This window comes from Ceratotherium simum, chromosome 33 (genome assembly GCF_057802395.1).
Source record: "Ceratotherium simum simum isolate JZ-2026a chromosome 33, ASM5780239v1, whole genome shotgun sequence".
Lineage (NCBI taxonomy): Eukaryota > Metazoa > Chordata > Mammalia > Perissodactyla > Rhinocerotidae > Ceratotherium > Ceratotherium simum.
Genome location: NC_141932.1, coordinates 629,784 through 648,891, shown reverse-complemented (window position 1 = coordinate 648,891; position 19,108 = coordinate 629,784). Strand labels below are relative to the sequence as shown.

Sequence of the window (19,108 nt, the reverse complement as noted above, 5' to 3'; positions counted from 1 at the left end):
CCCCCCAACCCTGGCAACCCCTGACTTTTATACTGTCCCATAGTTTTGCCTTTTCCAAAATGTCACATACTTGGAATCATACAGTGTGGAGCCTTTTCAGCTGATCTTCTTTCACTTAGTAACATGTATGTAAGGTTCCTCCATGTCTTTTCATGGCTCAATGGCTCATTTCTTTTTATTTTATTTATTTTTTTGTGTGTGGAAGGAAGATCAGCCCTAACCTAACATCCATGCCAATCCTCCTCTTTTTGCTGAGGAAGACTGGCCCTGAGCTAACATCCGTGCCCATCTTCCTCTACTTTATATGGGAGGCCACCACAGCATGTCCTGACAAGCAGTGCATTGGTGCACGCCCAGGATCCGAACCTGGGCCGCCAGCAGTGGAGCGCAGACACTTACCCGCTACGCCAAGGGGCAGGCCCCTCATTTCTTTTTAAAAGATGTTATTTTTAAAAAGTGAAGAGCCATTGAGCTGGATATTCTTAAGTGTGTAGATTGATCTAGGGAAAACTCACACTTCTATATTACTGGGTCTACTCATGAAGGAACAACTGGGATTGTGTTTCTTAATCATTCACATTTTCATTATCGTCGCTTGGTAACGTTTGTAAATTTACTGCTATAGGTTTTGATTAATTTTGTTTTTTCCCACAACATTAAATTCCTGTGAGTTTGCAAAGTGGCATTCCCCGGTTATATATCCCATCTACGGCTGGCACATAGCAGACCTGTTGTTTTAACATTTATTTGCAAACCGCCGCCTGGGCTATCCCCGCTGCCGCAACCCACGTCCGGTGTCCTCGTGGGCACGTGAACCGGCCGGATCTGAGGGTTACGAGCGCTGCCCAGGAGCCAGAGGACTTTCTCGCCACCGCGCGATCACCAACGCGCTCCGGTAACGAATCTCAAAGAGAACCGAAGACAATGGGGAGGCGGAGAAAGGAGAGCAGGGTAACCGGCACCTCCTATCCCAGGCCGCCCACCGCGCGCCCATTGGTCGGAGGCACGCCGCGATCCCTTCTGGGCGTTGTAGTCCAAGCCTCCCAGGGGCTCCGCTTTCGGGACTAGGCCAGCACAGGGGTTAGTGGACTACAATGCCCAGAAGGCCTCGCAGCTCCCGCCATATTCACCGGGCTGCTCGGGCCGACCATGGCGCGTTTCCATTGGTCGGACGCACGCCGCGATGCCTTCAGGGTGTTGCAGTCCTAGTACTAGACCCCACTCCGTCCGCCCCGCTTCCGGACGAGAACAAGGCCCCGACTGGTGGACTACAAGTCCCAGAAGGCCGCGCAGCCCAGCCGCGTTTCCTAGGTAACCGAAATCGCCACACGGCCGGCTAGCCCCTTCGGCTGCCGGGGAAACTAGCGCTGTCCCCCAGACGCCGCCGCACACGGCGGTTGTCCGCGCGCCCCGGTCCGGAGGAGGGCGGGGTCAGGAGCGAGACCGCCGGAATCCTACCGGTTGCGGCCCAAGCCCAGTCTAGTGGGCTCTGAATACCCCTCGCCGCAGAGCCGGGCAGCCCCCGCGCCCAGGGGTCAGGAGAGCGCTCCGGCGGCGGGAACGGCGGGAGAGGCGCCCTGAGGCGGGAAGGCGCGACGGTGCCCGAGCGGCGGGAGGCCGGAGCGGGGCCTGCAGGGAGCGGTGGGGCGGGACGAGGAGTCACGGGGCGCCGCCGGGCCGGCCGAGGTCCTGCTCCGGCCGCCCGTGCTCTGCGGTTGCCCTGGGGCACGGGAGGGGAGTGCCGCAGACTGGGGTGGGCTCCTGCGCGTCCCTCGGCTCTCAGCCTCGCCGGCGACCCTGACGGCCGCCGCGGGCCCCTGTGCCCGTGAGTCCTCGGCAGTGCGTTCTGCTCCTGCGGGCGAGGCCGCCGGGGAGACCCCTGGAGAAGAGGAGAGGGACGCGGCGTGTGGACCTCCCCGGGACGGTCCCTTGCTGCCAGGAGGGGGTTCCCGCTGTTTCTTCCTGCCCAGGTTGTTTCCAGTTGCCTGAACCTTTTTGCTTGAGGTTAGGAGTTTTGTTATTGGTAGGGATGTGAATCGAATCCAAGCCTCTCAGTCAAAACCACGGCCTTTTGCTGCTTTGAGGTTTTTTTGGGCTTCAGTACTTTCACTATGATGTGTTATTCTTTCTGTTAATCTTGTCTTGAGGTGCACTGAGCTCTTTGAATCTGTAGGTTGAAGTGTTTCCTCACTTCTGTCCGCAACGTCCACATCACGTTGATCCAAGCCTGCACAACGGTCTCATGCCCCGACAGCTACAGCAGCCTCCACGCTTGTCTTTCTGTCAGACGATTGTCTCCATTAGTCCATTATCCACACAGCAGCCAGAGGGACCTTTTTAAAAAAAAAAAAAAAAAAAAAGCAAAGCATCTTCTGTCCTTCCTGGTTAAAGCTGCTGCGTGGTTCCCAGTGCCCCCAGAATATCATCCCAATACAGAAGCATAGCCTTCGTACATGGTTTCGGGCAGATCCAGACCCAGAACCAGGACCTGGAGCCAACATCTACCAAAAAAACACAAAAATCAATCTTAGGTAAGGAGAGACTTTATTCAGAAAGACTTTTGCAGTAAGGAGAGGGACTATTGCAGTAGGAGAACACTCTGACAGTAAGATCTGCAGGCATCTCACAGGTCAAGCAGAAAGGAATTTTCTTTCACAGGGAGGAGTAAACAATGCTGGAAAGAACCAGGTGTGGAGTGGGGCAGTGGAGCAGATGTCTTGAGAGGGGCCTTTAAGGGGATTGTTCGGCATTCTAATACTTGTTTAACCTTAAGAGTGAGTCAAAGTTCAGGGGTCTTTGGGGAGGGAAGAAGCTTAACTAAAATTTGGTGAAGTCAAGTTTACAGCCTTCTGTTCTGATTGATCAGTGTGGACAAACAGTTTAGCAAATCATTTATGAGACAACGTAAATCTGGACAGTCTGTATCTGGCCTTGTCTTACATAAAAAAGGGGGTCATTGAGAGTCTTATCTGCCCTGTGGGGAAGGGTGGTCCTTTGCAGTAAGCCATTTCCCAGAACACAAAAGGTTGGAGAGATTTAACTGTTGCTGTTTTCCAGGAGCTCAGAGGTAAAGTTCAACATTGTCATCTCTCACATCCACAGCCTTTAGAGGAGGATCTTGGGAGTGGCTCACGAGACCGCATGAAGCCTGGACTGCCACCTTCTTCTCCTATGGCATCATCATTGCGTGGGGCTGTGTTCGAGCCCTGGCAGCCTTGCTTGGGCCCCAAGCCTAGCTGGCTTCCTTCCTATATGGTGTAAACCGTGTCAGGCCCCACCAGACATCTGCTCCCAGGATGACAAGAATCTCTAGAGCACTGGTTGAACATAGAGATTTCTGGGTCTAGTAGATCTGGGTTGGGGCCAGGGGTCTGTATTTTTAAGAAGCCCTGTGGTGACTTTTAGGATCAGGAGTTAGGGAATCATGGCCAAACTTGGTGATTTCTCACTGGGAAATCTGAGCAGGTTCCCTGTGATTCCAGTCCTCAATTTTCCACACCCTCCCTCTTTGGGGCACAAATATCTCTGGAGACTCCTCTCCAGTTCTTCCCACCAAGAGGACCCACCTTGAGCACAGGTGCTCCCCATTAAATTCTGCTTACTCCATCTGCAGAGGGATTTTTGTCTCTGTGATGTCACAAGACAGGGCCGTTACCAGGGTAGAAAGAGTAGCATCTGCAGAGGAGGCTGGGATGAACCCTGACCCTCGTGACTCAAAGACTCTGTATTGCTGGGGACACCCCAGAACTGCTCACATTCCCTTCTACTTCTCTCCTCTGTCCACAAGGTAAGACTGATTTGTTGCTTCTCTGAATTAACTGACTCCTTGATCTCCCCCATTCTATGGCTGAGGCCCTTGACTAGTCCTCCCACATAGAGGGGTCTTTGGCCATCTGCCTAACATTGCAAAGCCCTTCTCCTTGTGGCCCCCACCTCACAGTCAACCCCACAGTCTCTTCTCCATGGTCAGGAGACCCAGGAGGGGGAGAACTCGTGGTTTCTCCCAGCTGATGAGGTTAGGCTGCTGGGAAGCACAATCAGATACCCCCCCACACACACACTGGTATGTTCCAAGCACTCACCGTGCTATAGGTGCTGTGCTGGGCACTAGGGACACAGCATAAACAGGACCAATGAAGTCCCAACCCCCACGGAGCTCACAGCCTAGTGTGTGGTCTCGGGAGAAGGAGTGGACAATAAGGAAGGGAAGAAATGAACAAGGCGATGTTAAAAAGTGACGTGCTACGAAGCTGTCTTGACATGAGTACAGCCATGTTTGGCCGCTCCATTGACCTACAGCCACCAGCACAAAAAAATATATAAAAGCTGCTTTCTGCGTGGTGGGAACTGGCCCTTCTCTCACGGAGGGAGTTGCAAGTTGTAACATTTCAAGGCTCTTGGAGCGTCGTAGCACGGGATGGACTGGCCATCTGTGCCGGGCTGGGACGATAACCAAAGAGAACAATGCACATACACTACTACTGGGCTGGGACGTTAGCCAGGGGGCTCAGTGCACGTACGCCACTGATAACCATTTTGTGCATGGGAACACTAAATGCTTACTCTGAAAATTACTGATGGTATAAAAACTGCTGGAAACTGAGACCTGGTGAGAGTTCCACCTGTGGAAGGGACACCTTGCCCAGGACGTGTGATCCTTGCCCAGCCACGTTGATTGACAGGGCTCTCCCGGCAGTGGGGCGTGTATGTTGTGAGTAATTGATTTGATGTGAAGTAATTGATTTGATGTGAAGTAATTGATTTAATATAAAGTAATTGATTTGATGTGTTCTCTTTTCGGTCAACCTGGTGTTTCTCTTTCCGGTTGATTTGTGTCATTTCTCTTCAGCCAATGTGGATGTTTTCCCTTTCCAGTCAGGCTGATGTTTTTTCCCTCTTAATACTTGACCTATTTGGATCTGTTTACAGAGTATCGCCTTTACTATCCTCTATATAATAAAATATACCTTCAGTCCATTTGTTTGGAGTGGAAAGTGTCTTTTACGTCTCCGATTGAATCCCCAAACCTCTCATTAACAGAAGCAAATAAAAACAGGCGATGAGACGGAAAGTGAGGTCTGTGTTGGCTGGGAGGTCAGGGAGCATCTCAGGGATATAACCTGGAATGTGAGACCCACGTGACAGGAGGGGGAAGCATCAGCCCCACCAAATATGAAATCATGGGTTTTTCCTCTTTGTGCTTCTGCATTTTCATGTTTCTGTCCTGAATGATTTTCCTTTGCCTGAAGTATTTATTTTAGTTCTGGTCCACAGGTAAAAATTCCATCACTTTGGTTCATCTGAATGTCTTTCATCTTCATTTTTAAAGGATATTTTTGGTGGGTAAAGAGTACAAAGTTGGCATTTATTTATTTATTTTATTGAGGTCATAATGGTTTATAACACTGTAATTTCAGGTGTACGTTATTATTATTTTTTTTGTGTGTGAGGGAGATCAGCCCTGAGCTGACATCCATGCTAATCCTCCTCTTGTTGCTGAGAAAGACCGGCTCTGAGCTAACATCTATTGCCAATCCTCGTCTTTTTTTTCCCCCAAAGCCCCAGTAGATAGTTGTATGTCATAGTTGCACATCCTTCTAGTTGCTGTATGTGGGATGCGGCCTCAACATGGCCGGAGAAGGGGTGCGTCTGTGCGCGCCCGGGATCTGAACCCGGGCTGCCAGTAGCGGAGCGCGTGCATTTAACCCCTAAGCCACGGGGCTGGCCCCAGGTGTACATTATTATATATCAGTTTCTGTATAGACTGCATCTCACCCCCAATAGTCTAGTTTTTATCTGTCACCATACATATGTGCCCCTTTACTCCTTTTGCCCTCCCCTCCACTGCCTTCCCCTCTGGTAACCACTAATCTGTTCTCCTTATCCATGTGTTTATCTTCCACATATGAGTGAAATCATATGGTGCTTGTCTTTCTCTGTCTGGCTTATTTCACTTAACCTAATACCCTCAAGGTCCATCCATGTTGTTGCAAATGGGACAATTTTGTCTTTTTTTTATGGCTGAGTAGTATTCCATTGTATATATATACCACATCTTCTTTAGCCATTCATCAGTTGATGGGCACTTGGATTGCTTCCACGTCTTGGCTGTTGTGACTTATGCTGCAGTGAACATAGGGGTGCATAAGTCTCTTTGTATTGTTGATTTCATGTTCTTTGATAAATACCCAGTAGTGGGATAGCTGGATCGTATGGTATTTCTATTTTAAATTTTTTGAGAAATCTCAATACTGTTTTCCATAGTGGCTGCACCAGTTTGCATTCCCACCAGCAGTGTATGAGGGTTCTCTTTTCTCCACATCCTCTCCAACATTTGTTATTTTTTGTCTTGTTAATTATAGCCATTCTGATGGGTGTGAGGTGATATCTCATGGTAGTTTTGATTTGCATTTCTCTAATAATTAGTGATGTTGAGGCATTTATTTTCTTTCAGCACCTGAGCTCTGTCATCCCATTGCCGCTGGCTTCCGTTGTTCTCCTGTGAAGTCCACTAGCAGCCATATTGCTGTTTCTTTGAAGTTAATGTGTCTTTTTTATTTGGCTGTTTTCAAGGTGATCTCATTGGTTTTTAGCAGCTTGTCTATGATCTACTCAGTGGGGTTTTCTTTGATTTGTTTATGTAGTTGATTTGATGTCTTTCATCACTTTGGAGAAATTTCCAGCTATTATCTCTTCAAATGTTGCTTCTGAGGGCAGAGTCTTCAGACATTCAGGTCTGAACACTCTTTTCAGAGCCCCCTGTTCTGAGAATGAGGCTAGCCCCCTTTGTGGGGCCATCTCAAAGGCTTTCAGTTCTTTCTGTTTCACCACCATCTCTTTCACACACGCCCTCAGTCTCAGAGACACGAGGCTCCTCTCTTTAAGTTAGTACCCCATTCTCTATTGATGACAGCACTCCTGGTCTTGCGTTCTCAACTGCTAGCCTCACTTTGCATGTTCTGCTAACGCCTGTCTCTTTATGGGACAGTCTTTCTGTGGAATCTCATCTTCCTTTGTGTATTGTATTTCTTTTTTTCCATTCTCATGGCTCCATCTCTTTCCTTAATGTATTCTATTTCATTTTTCTTCAGAGTACTTATCACATTATATAAATATATTTTTCATTATTTGACTACCCTCACAAACTCAGCTGCGTGAAAGCAAGGGTGCTATTTTGGTGCTTCTGTGTCTCAGGGCCTCACACAAAGCCTGGCACGTAGTTGGCATTCTGTAAACATTTGTTGAATGAATGAACAAAAGGATGAACCCTGTCTGTCCCACACTGAGAAGGAGCAGCCACTCACCTAGTGGTTCCTGCTAAGGTAGGTCTCAGTCTGGGTGGAATGGGGTGGAGGGAAAGCAGTGGCCAGAAGTGTAGGCCGGAGGAGGGAGGGGAGCCCTGAGGACGCAAGACCCCAGCATGTGGGCTGACTGTGGGGCTGATGAAGGAAGAGTCTCCGTGGCAGGCTGGAACTGAAGCTGGCTGGACAGGACCCCAAGCCAGGAACAGCTTGCTCCCTGTCCTCCCTCGCCCTGCCCCATGTGTTTCCTCTTCAGTCTCTTTTTGGTCCCAGGCCTTGCCCCCAGTCTGTCTCCCCAACTTTCTCTTCATTCTCCTGCTTAGGCCCACCCTACCCTTTGCTGCTTCGATGGCAGTGTCCAAAACACAGACCTGCGCTCGTCTCTTTTTGTTGAACAAAACCTTGAGTCTCATGTTCTGAACTGCAAGGCAAGTGTTTCCTTTTCCTCTCTCTGAAAAAAAAACCCAGAGCAGGGGAAATGGCTGGTGGTTTTATCACTATTTTCTGGCCATGGACAGAAATAAGGAGTGGTTTCGTCTCCCTGGAAGGCCCACCCTGACTCCCTGTTCTGACTGTGGTGCCTCTTTTGGCGTTCCCACCACACCTGCTCATACCCTGTTGTGGCCCCAACACCCTGCCCTGTCCTCACTGATGTACCCAACACCTCAGCCCTGGGACCGTGGCTCCTTGAGGGCATCACAGAGCCGACCCAGGGCTCCACATACACCAGCCCCTCCAGGAGGGTTTGCTGAATGCATGAATGAACGAACAAGCACATGAGCTGTTTTCCAGTGCACTCTTTCCCTCTAATGGTGACCCAAATGTTGTTGTCCACACTTCAGACTCACCTGCTTCTGTTCTCTATCTGTAACTCTCCCCAAGTTGCAGCCATAAGGTGAAATCACTGGCCAGTGGCATCACCTATGTGTCATCACTGTCCTCAGAGCTGATTACTGAAAGAGGCTGGCACTCACTACCCTTCCCCACCCTCTTATATCCCTTTCACCATTTCTTTTTTTTTAACCATTGTGTACATCTGTTTATTTCATTATTTATTTATTTTTGGTGTATGTGTGAGGAACATTGGCCCTGAGGTAACCTCTATCAATCTTCCTCTTTTTTGCTGAGGAGTATTAGCCGTGAGCTAACATTTGTGCCCATCTTCCTCTGTTTTGTATATTGGACGCCACCACAGCAGGGCTTGATGAGTGGTGCACCAGTCTGTGCCTGGGATCTGAACCTGTGAACCCCAGGCCGCCAAAGCAGTGTGTGAACTTAATCACTACGCCACCAGGCCAGCACACCTTTCACCATTTCTAATGGTGAAGTGGGTTATGCTTTCTGTAATAGCTAATACACACTCCACTTATGTCTGAGTGAGCTCAGTCCCATGAGTGTACTGGAAATGAGGATGTCCGGAGTTGGGATGATTGTGAGTAACTGGGCTATTTATTATCATGACCTTAAAAGACTTGCTCACATGTATTTACATATAATATCAGTTGTGGAAGATCTCCTCTCTGCCCTCTGCTTGGGGTGTTTGCACCCCCTGGCAGTGGTGAGGCACTGGAAGATCCATTGAGGCAGTGAATGGCCATTTGGCAGCCCCCATCCAGTTTACTCCAAGCTCCAAAAGAATGAGCTTACGGCCTCCCAGTCCAGCTGGTTTATTCACTGGACAAGGATAACATCCAGTAAGTAAACTGGAGCAAGCACGGCATCCAGGAAGTTCTTAAGCATGGAGACTTGTTTCTCCAATCATCCAAACTCTAGATCAACCTCACCCATTGTCCCGTCTATATGCTCTGCACAAATCCACCCCCAAGATCTTCCCTTTGGTCTGGGTTGCCCGCCCTGGACTCTGTCAGGACACTTCCAATGTCATGATAACACAGGAGGGTGTTTAGAGTCTGTGTTTGGTGCTTTGGGATTAACCCTAATGTTGGTTTGGCCTTTCATCCAACAGACATTTGTTGAGAACCTGCTACTTGCCAGGCACTGTTCCAGGTCCTGGGTACAGCACAGAACAGTGAAAACCCCTGCCCTCCTGGAGCTTGTGTCTAGTAAGAGTGAGGCAATAAAAAGAAACATAATGAGTAAGTTGGTTGTACAGTGTGCTTGAAGTTGATGTGTGTTGTGAAAGTGTAAACTAGAGGAGTAGTGTGGGTAAGGGAACCAAGAATGAAGACTGAGGGTCTCCATTTTAAATAGGGCCTCTTGGCCTTGGACTTGCCGGTGTTGTGTGCTGCCCCTGTGGAGACGTTGACAGGCCAAGGGATGTGGTCTCAAGACCTTTCCACAGACCTCACGTTGAGACAAAGAAGATTTACAACTGAGATTCCTATTCTGGTTCCTACAAGCCAGCTCAACCACAGGCACTACCTGAGATAAACCCAGGTATAATTTAAGAGATTAGGAAATACCAGAAACTGTTAGCAAGACCTGAGTTGGTAATTGATTTGAACTAGTGTGCTGGGCTGGGTGGCTGGGGCAGGAGGCAGCACAGCTGAGCTGTAAGAAAAAATAGAAAAGGAACCTCTCGAGTTTGCTCTTGCTTCTCCCCTGCCTTTGCCTTGGAACAACAGACAGTCCCCACAGCTGCAGTAACCCAGCCTCTGGCCCAGGCTTCCTGAGGAGTGGAATCAAGGAGGGCAGTAACTTGTGCTTATGAATAGCTGAGAGACAGGCGGAGACCCCCTTACCTCAGGCACGTGTTTCTCCACCCTGCCTCTTCAAAGCCCTGGGCTGGTGAATCACATTCCAAGGAGTTATCTTGTGGGATGAGGATAATTGACTGGCTTTCTGATGCCTCAACCTCCCCATCCCAGGATCCATCCCCCCACCCATGAACAAATGGGGTTTATGGGGATCAGGACCTGATCCTGTGAGGTGTATGCATAACAACTGATGGAGCAGCCTATGACCCCAAGGGAAATGCAGTCTCTGGCCAAGGTAATAAGCAATTTTCTCTCTCTTTTTTTTTTGCTGAGGAATATTCACCCTAAGTTAACATCCGTGCCAATATTCCTCTATTTTTTTTTAGTACATGGGCCGCCAGCACAGAATGGCCGCTAACAGAACCGTGTAGGTCTGTACCCGGGAACTGAACCCAGGCTGCCAAAGCGGAATGTGCTGAACTTAACCACTAGACCACCGGGGCTGGCCTATAAGCAGTTTTCTTCACATAACTATTTCAAAAGAAAAACAATACACTGGATTACAGATTCCATCAGAAGGAGATATATTAGAACAGATGGGCTAAAATTTTAAATTTGTCTATTAAATACATTTAAAGAGATAGGCATGATATTAGCAATGGGAAATGAGAATAACAAATAAAAAAGAACCAATTAGAAATATTAGGTATGTAAAACAATTGTTGAAATGAAGACACAATAGAGGAAATAAATAGCAAAGTGGACAGCTGAGAAATTAGCAAACTGGAAGAGCAATTGAGGAAATGTTCAGGCAAAAGGAAGAAAGGAGGGGCTGGCCCGGTGGCGCAAGTGGTTAAGTGCGTGCGCTCTGCTGCGGTGGCCCGGGGTTCGCCAGTTTGGATCCCGGGCGTGCACCGACACACGCTTGGCAAGCCATGCTGTGGCGGCGTGCCATATAAAGTAGAGGAAGGTGGGCATGGATGTTAGCCCAGGGCCAGTCTTCCTCAGCAAAAAAAGAGGATTGGCAGATGTTAGCTCAGGGCCTATCTTCCTCACAAAAAAAAAAAAAAAAAGGAAGAAAGGAAAAGGAATTAGAGAACATAGAAGAAAAGCTAGAGAACATAAAAGAAAAGTTAAGAGATATGAACAATAGACATAGACATGCTAACATCTGAATAAAGGGTTCCCCAAAAGAGAAACTTTTTAAATGGAAAGGATGAAATATTTAAAAAATAAGATAAATTTCCCAGAATGTACAACAGATTAAAGATGTCAGATTAAAAGGCCCATAGACAGTGTCTTATCAAGTTAAACATACACTTACCATACAACCCAGCTCTTCCACCCCGAGGTTTTTACCCAAGATAAAGGGAAACTTGTATACACAGCAAGCCTTGTAGAAGAATGTCCATAGCAGCTATGTTTACGATAGCCAAGAACTGGAAACTTAATGTCCGTCAACAGGTGAACAGGATGACTAACGGGGCACATGCACATCATGGAGTGTTACTCAACAGAAAAAGGAGTAAACTACTGATAACGCTGCAACACAGATGAGCCTCAAAAAAACATTATGTTGAGTGAAAGAATCCAGTCACAAACGGTAGCGGAGGAGTAGAATATTGTTTGAGTCTATTTACGTAAAACTCAAAAAGACAATTCTAATATGTAGTGACTACGCAGACACACGGCTGGAATTAACTGCAAAGAAAGAAATTTTTGGAGAAGTGAAAATATTCTCTATTTTGATTGTAGTGGTGGTTACAAGGGTGTAGACATTTTTTCAAAGCTCCTCAAACTAGCCTAGAAAGTCATCAGCATACCAGTGGTCTTTAAAGCCTCAAGACTGGAAGAGATCATCAAGAGAGTGTGAGCCGACAGGAAATGGGCCACCTGACTGTAAGAGGTAAGGGAGTTGGGAGGAAACAGCAAAGGGGACCGGAAATGAAGGGCAGAGAGGCAGAGGCAAGTAATGAAAGCCAGGTGAAGAACATGTTTCATGGAGGAAATGATCCATTATCTAAAATGCTGCTGATAATGTCCAGGAAGAAGAAAACAGAATTGACCACTGGACATAGCAATGTGGAGGTCATTTGGCAGCCAGGAGGTAGGTTTCGAGGGGGTTCAGGAAGGAATGGAAAGGGAGTGGAGACAGCAAGAACAGACAACTCTTGCGAAATTTTGCTTTCTAAAATGAAGCAGAGAAATGATGGCAGAGCTAGAAGGTGATATGGTATCAAGAATCAAGAGGGTTTTTTTTTCTTCTTTAAGCATGTTTGCATGTTGATGGGAATAATCCAGTAATAGAGAAAACCTGATGATATAAGATAGGGGAACTTGCTGGAGCAATGTCCTTGAGTAGTGGAGAGGGGACAGGCTCTGGTGCCAACCCTGCTAGGTTATATACAGTCACTCGCAGGAAGGCACTGGCACTGGAAGGTGGATAGAGGAGGTGGAGAGATGTTTGGAAGGCCTCTGCTGGTTGCTCCTATTTTCTCAGGGAAATAGGAAGCAAAGTCATCTGATAGGACTGAGAATGAGGGAAGGCTGTCATGGGACTGCTGAAATCTTGGTACTGGGGGAGATCAAAATTGGCCACCTCAAAATATGTCTCTTTACCTTATGTTCTCTGATGGACGTTTGACCTCCCCCACTAACTGCCTAAACGAATTTAACTCTGGGTATGGATAGACTAGGAGGGTCCTTGCTAAGCCCATTCTTATCAAAGTTCTGTTTATCAAACATTTACATTTGTAAGGAACATCTCCATTTGTAAAGGTATCTCCCTCTCTGTAATGGGAAGGGGGTGGTGACCTTATTTCTAGAAACTCTTATCAGTACGGAAGGAGAGGACTTAAATCTACATACTCTTGATTACTGTGCTCCCTGGCGGTCTCCCATGGCTGACTGTCCCACTCCCAACATCCTCCTTTGTCTTTATCTAAATCTATTCAAGAAGAGAACCTCTGCCACTTGTCGAGAAAACTGTTTCCCTGGTTTCTGCCATGTATACATGTTAGAAAGCTTTGTTTGATGTTCTCCTGCTATTCAGTCTCATGTCAATTTAATTTGTAGCCCAGCCATAAAGGACCCAGAATGGGTAGAGGATAGTTTTCCTCCCCTTCAGTACTAAATAGCCAACTAGCTTAGGAAGAGATGCTTGAAACAGATGGTGGAGGTTCCAGTCACTGGTAATGGAATGGTCCTAGGGATAACAATGGGAGTCACTGGTTGTGGCAGGGTCGTTGACAAAACCATGAGCAGAAAGGTCAAAGAACTGTGAGGTCGGGACACAGGAAGATCATCTACATGGGCAGTGGAATCAGGAAGGAGTATGATGGGGGTGATTTTATATGTAGTGAGGCAGGAGCTGAAATCTTTTATATGTGGATGAAGGATCCATTGATAGATCACTACAGCAAGGAGAACCCAGATGATAGTCTGGTATCCCAAGACTCAGGAGTCGGACCTGTTTTAGAGAAGGGAGCAGCAACGATCTAGAAGCAGCAAATGAGAAGAGGAGAGAAAGCAGCCACCCCTTGGAAGGATCATAAGAGACACCGTGCATAGGGGAGACCCAAGTTTCAGTCACAGCAGGAAGGTGAAAGGGGAGCTAATGGCTGAAGGAGAGTTCAAACTGGGCCCAGCAGAAACTTTCAGAGTTGGGGAGGGGTGGAAGGTGAGGTCAAAAGGGCAATGACCTGAGCCATGTCGAAGTAGATACAGGGAGCTAGGAGTCATGGACATCAAGGGCACGTTGTGTATAAAAGCTGTGTGTGGTGGGGGGTGGAGGGCAGGGAATCCTTCCAGGAGGAAGAAGTCTGGGACTTTCTCTTGACTTGTGATGTGGACTGGGCCACAGGAGGCCCTTTTAGAAATATTTCTTAAGAGATATTAAGCTTGGTAATATATAGTTATAGAATAACTTGCCAGGATGCTTGTGACATATTCTGTATGACTTATGAAATCCTTGAGTCCCTAAGTCAGAGAATCTGAATTTGCTCCAAGTCTATCTCTTTGGGTGTTAGAATACAATACCCTCATACTGGCAGTAGGACTCGATACATTAGGCTGCTTTCTCTTACAGAGATAATATTGCTAACTCTGTTCTTTCCACGGCTTTTGGCACAAATCACATAAGAAATCCATTCAATTAATTTACTCCTGCAACATTTATTGGGTGATGACTATGCATTAAGCCCTGAAAAGTAGGGACTCAGATGTTACATACCTATGTGAGCTCCAGCCACAGGAGTCAGACGGTGAACACAGCCTCCCCATGACACCAGGAAGCCACTGTTTCTCAACCACTGCAGAGTCATGGACCCCTGGAGAACCTGATGAACTCTCTGTACCTGGATTTCTAACCAATACACTTGAAGCCTATTCAGGAAGGATTGTTGCCCCTAATTATAGCCCTTCTTAAGGAAATGCAGGAAATGTTTGTGAACTGGAGGGAAGCCTCTCAAGTTCTCCTACCATCTTGCTCCCTTTCCCCTGTGAGCACTCAGAGACTTCCTCACTCTGCATGATGGACTGGATTCCCTTCTGAATCCTCCCTTCTATCAGGCAATCTTTTCATCTGGAGAAGATAAAAGAAAATATAAACACTGATTTCAAGGAAGACCTTGAGAAATGGTGCTCCCATGTGCAGTAGTGTCTCTTGCCCTTTGCCCCCTGAGGGGCATCTACTAAACCCATCAAGGGCATTCCTCAGACTTGGCCAAACCTCCAGTGAGTCCCCCAGCCCCTGCTATGTTGTAATTCTCAGGGTTGTGGGCAGTGATATTCTAGCAAACCCAGGTCACAGAAAATGCAGTAGTTCTGAATGTCCAATCCAGACTTCATATTCCAAAGGGACCTTAGCTCTCATGTTACCAGAAATCCTTCAGGACAGAAAGCCAGGTAACTTTCTTTCTCATTGTTGAGGAATTTCTTGATTTTTATTATCAAATATCTACTATAGAAACAGTGAACAAAAGAAAGAAAAGTTAGGGAAAAAAATCACTGGAGAGGCAGCATAACATAGTGGTTAAAAACATGAACTCTGGAGCCAAAAAATCTCAGCTCCAATCCTTTCTAGCTGTGTGTCCTTAGGTAGGTTTCTCAACATCTCTGCCTCACTCAGTTTCTCCACTTGTAAAACTGGGATAATAATAGTACCTAGCTAACAGAACTAAGGGGATTGAACAAGTTAATATTTGAAAAGCATTTAAAACAAAGCCTAGCACATGGTAAGTGCTGTACGTATTTGTGACACTTAAAAAAAAATCTTAAATTAACTGGGTTAATTTCTCCATGGGTCTTTCCAGTCCTTATCCATATACATCTTTTAGATATTATAGTAGATATGTATATACAATTCTGTGTCCTTTTTATTCCTTCATGTTATGTATATTGATGCAGTGTCCATAATTATAACTTATAGTGATTGCCTAAAACAAATTATAAACTAATTGTCCAACAATGCAGTAACGAGTAAACCGTGGACATTGACACAGGGGGTTATTATGTATCACCTTTTGTTCCAAAACATCAGTCTCATACTTCTAGGCAATAACCTTTCCACCATTACTAATCTCATTTACTAATCTTTTCTAAGGTTCATCTTGTTCAACAGTAAATATCCTATTCAATACTGTTTTTTTCTTAAATTCAGATTTAGTATTCCACATTCTATTCCTTAAAGGGCACCCAGACCCTCCCCTTACAATAGCAAAATTTGTATTTCCATAATTATGCACAAAATGTGATTGTAAAGCTTCCCATCCCATAGTCTAGCTTGATGAAAAAGTGTATTTCCAGTTGAAACACTTTTCCTAGCATAAGGTTTTTACCTTAACAATGCCCTCTGATCCACAAATTGTTGAGATCTCTTACTAAAAGATGTCTCATTCCCTATGTTCATGTTCCTCAAGTAGGATTCCTGGTGGACCATGAGGGGAATTTGGAGTTTTGTTCACTGTAATAATCTGTTGTTAAATAAGGGCTACGTAACTGCTGAAAGCTTTTCCCTATTCTTTTCATTCACAGCTTTCTTCTAAGAAGAGATTTTCTATGGAATAATAAGGGGAGAAGTCTTACTCAACTCTAATAAATTTCTCCTCTTGATTATACTGATAGGGGTTTTTTTCAATGTGTTATCAAATGTACAACAAATGAAAAGTCTTTCATCAATTCAATTCACAGAGTTTCTCTTCACTGTGAGTTCTCTGGTGTTGAAGTAGGGCTGAGTGACCACTAAAGGCTTTTCCGCAGTCACTGCATATAAAGCGTTTCTCTCCGCTATGCATTCTCTGATGAATAATAAGAGAAGAATTCTTACAGAAAGCTTTCTCACAATGAGTACATTTGTAGGGTTTTTCTCCAGTATGGTTTCTCAGATGTACAATAAGGGAAGAACTCTCATTAAATGCTTTCCCACATTCGTTACATCTATATGGTTTCTCTCCTGTATGAGTTCTCCGGTGTGCAATGAGGTGAGAGCTACAGTTAAAGGATCTTTCACACTGATTACATTTATAGGGTTTCTCACCAGTGTGAATTCTCCGATGAGCAACAAGGTGACAGCTCTGGCTGAAGGATTTTCCACATTTATTGCATTCATAGGGCTTTTCTCCAGTATGAGTCCTTTGATGTCTAACAAGGTGAGCCATCTGGCTGCAAGATTTTCCACATTTATTACATTCATAGGGCTTAATTCCAGAATGAATTATTTCATGTTTAGTGAGAGCTGAGCGTTCTCTGAATGCTTTGCCGCATTCCTGACAGTTATAGGGTTTCTCTCCCGTGTGAGTCCTCTGATGAGCAATAAGATGGGAGCTCCAGCTGAAAGATTTTCCACATTCAGTACATTTATATGGTTTTGCTCCAGAGTGAGTTCTTTCATGTTTACTAAGGGCTGAGTAATCCCTAAAAGCCTTTTCACATTCATCACATTTAAAGGGCTTCTCTCCAGTATGCATTCTCATATGGGCAATAAGATGGGAGCTCCAGCTGAAAGACTTTCCACACTCAGTACATTCAAAAGGTTTCTCTCCAGTATGAGTTCTCTGATGTCCAATAAGATGAGAGTTCCAGTTGAAAGATTTCCCACATTCATTACATACATAAGGTTTCTCTCCTGTATGAATTCTCTTATGTACAATAAGATGAGAATTCCAGCTGAAGGCTTTTCCACATTTATTACATTCGTAGGGTTTTATTCCAGTGTGGGTCCGTTCATGTTTAGTAAGGGCTGAACGATTCCTAAAAACTTTTCCACATTTATCACATTCATAGGGTTTCTCTCCGGTATGAGTTTTCTTATGTTGGATAAGGTAAGAGCTCCAGATGAAAGATGTCCCACATTCATTATATTCATAGGGTTTCTCTGCAGTGTAAGTGCTTGTATGTTGAGTAAGGAATGAGTCATACCCAAAGACTTTCTCCCATTCATTGTATTTATATGCTTTCTCTACAGTACCAATTTTTTGATGTTCCATAAAGGACGAGAAGTAAAAGATATTCTCATATTCTTTGTAATCATATTGGTTTTCTCCAATATGAAGTCTTGGATGTTCATTAAATGGTGGGCTTTGGTTAAAGATTTGATGGCATTCCTTATATTCATAGAGTTTTTCTCCAGTATAATTTCCCTTATGTTCACCAAAATGTAGTATATGATTGAAAGACTGAACAGCATCAGTACATTTGAAAAGATTATCCCCAGTTTGCATCCTTGCAGGGTGGATAGGTTGCACTGACTGGTAGAAGGGTTTGTCATAATTATTATTTTCACAGGTAATCTTATCTGCATACATTATGGCTGAATTACATCTCCAGCTTTCAGCACTTGTATCAGGCTTATAGAAATGTTCTATTTGAGAAATTCTCTGAGATGGGACAAAGCTCTGGTTACACTCTGCCCCAAGTTCACAGAACTCAGAGCCTCTCTGAGACAATACTTGCTTTTGCATGAAGACCATTTGCCTCATAGCTGTGCTCTGGTTCATGTGGTACATTTCTAATTGGTCTTTACATCCCAAAACTTCTAACCTGGAGAACCAAGGATCATCCCATATGTACCTTTCCAACTTCATGCTATGGGATTGTTCTTCAAAAATGCTCTGTGTTGGGATCAACACTTTGCTTTCAAGAATTCTCATCCATTCTGAAATAAACAGAAAAAAACCATGACAGCATAGAGATAGAACCTCTAAGAAGAGTGTGGAAAAGGTGCCATATGTTGTCCATATTTACTGAAAAGGTAAGTGTGAACTTATGTTCAAGTGACTTGTGACCCAGAGAAAGGTCACAACAGGGAAGAGGAGAGCAGTGAAACATGAACAAAAGCAGTTAACCAGGGTGCAACGTGTGTCCTGAAAACTAGTAAAACCCAGGTAGGAACACTTTTACCACAAAAGGACAACCAGAATAAGGGCATGCAGGAAGCCTGAGATGCTCAAACTTCGTACATTCCCAAGAAGGCCTGTGTGCTGCCTGGCCCTTGGCCAACTCCTAGGAACTGAGGTCTTGGAATGGTCTGCCTGATAAGAATGTTCTGCCTGCTTGAGGCCCTGAAGCACACTGTACCAGTTTCTCTACATAGTTTGTACAAACAGTGCCATTTAGGTAACACCTGCTTTCCTCTGGGATCTAGAGCTTCAGTGCCTGCAGTCAGTGCCTGCGTGACCAACCCCAGTCAACACCCTGGATTCCAAGGCTCCTGCAAGCTTCCCAGTAGATGACATTTCACACATGTCCTCACAGCCTGTTGCTGAAGGAATTAAGTGTGTCCTCTGCATGCACACTGGGAAAGGACTACTGACAGCTTGCCCTTGGTTTCCTCCAGACAGCTCCATGAGCCTTCTCCCTTTGCTGATGTTGCTGTGTATCCCCTCCCTGTAACAGATCATAATCCTGAGTATAATGACTCCTGAGCTCTGTGAGTTCTTCTAGTGAATCACTGAACCTGAGGGTGGTCTGGGGATCCCTGACAAAATGACACAGTGAGTGCTATTAAGGTGAAAAATAAGAATTATTTAATGGCTTAAAAGACAGATGAGCAATGACTGTTTAAATTATTAAAATGTCCTAATGCATTTCTGTTATAAAATCCTTACTGCTCCCCTATTTTGACAAATGTCTGAAAAAGGAGGGGGTGGATTA

At 45.6% G+C, this 19,108-nt stretch overlaps 1 protein-coding gene across 4 annotated transcripts in view; it reads right to left on the bottom strand.

Moving 5' to 3' along the window:
* Positions 1-9: 9 nt before the first annotated feature.
* ZNF606 (zinc finger protein 606) overlaps positions 10-19,108 on the bottom strand; it is a 36,287-nt gene continuing 17,188 nt past the window's right edge. For 3 of the 4 annotated variants that reach the window (XM_087421963.1, XM_087421964.1, XM_014794365.2), the window contains one exon: positions 5,540-18,110. In XM_087421963.1, coding sequence (XP_087278089.1) covers positions 16,132-18,110 — 1,979 coding nt within the window. In that variant the 3' untranslated portion in view covers positions 5,540-16,131. Of the gene's footprint in view, positions 2,502-5,539; positions 18,111-19,108 lie in introns of those variants that run through there. The other variant, XM_087421965.1, reaches the window with a different exon arrangement.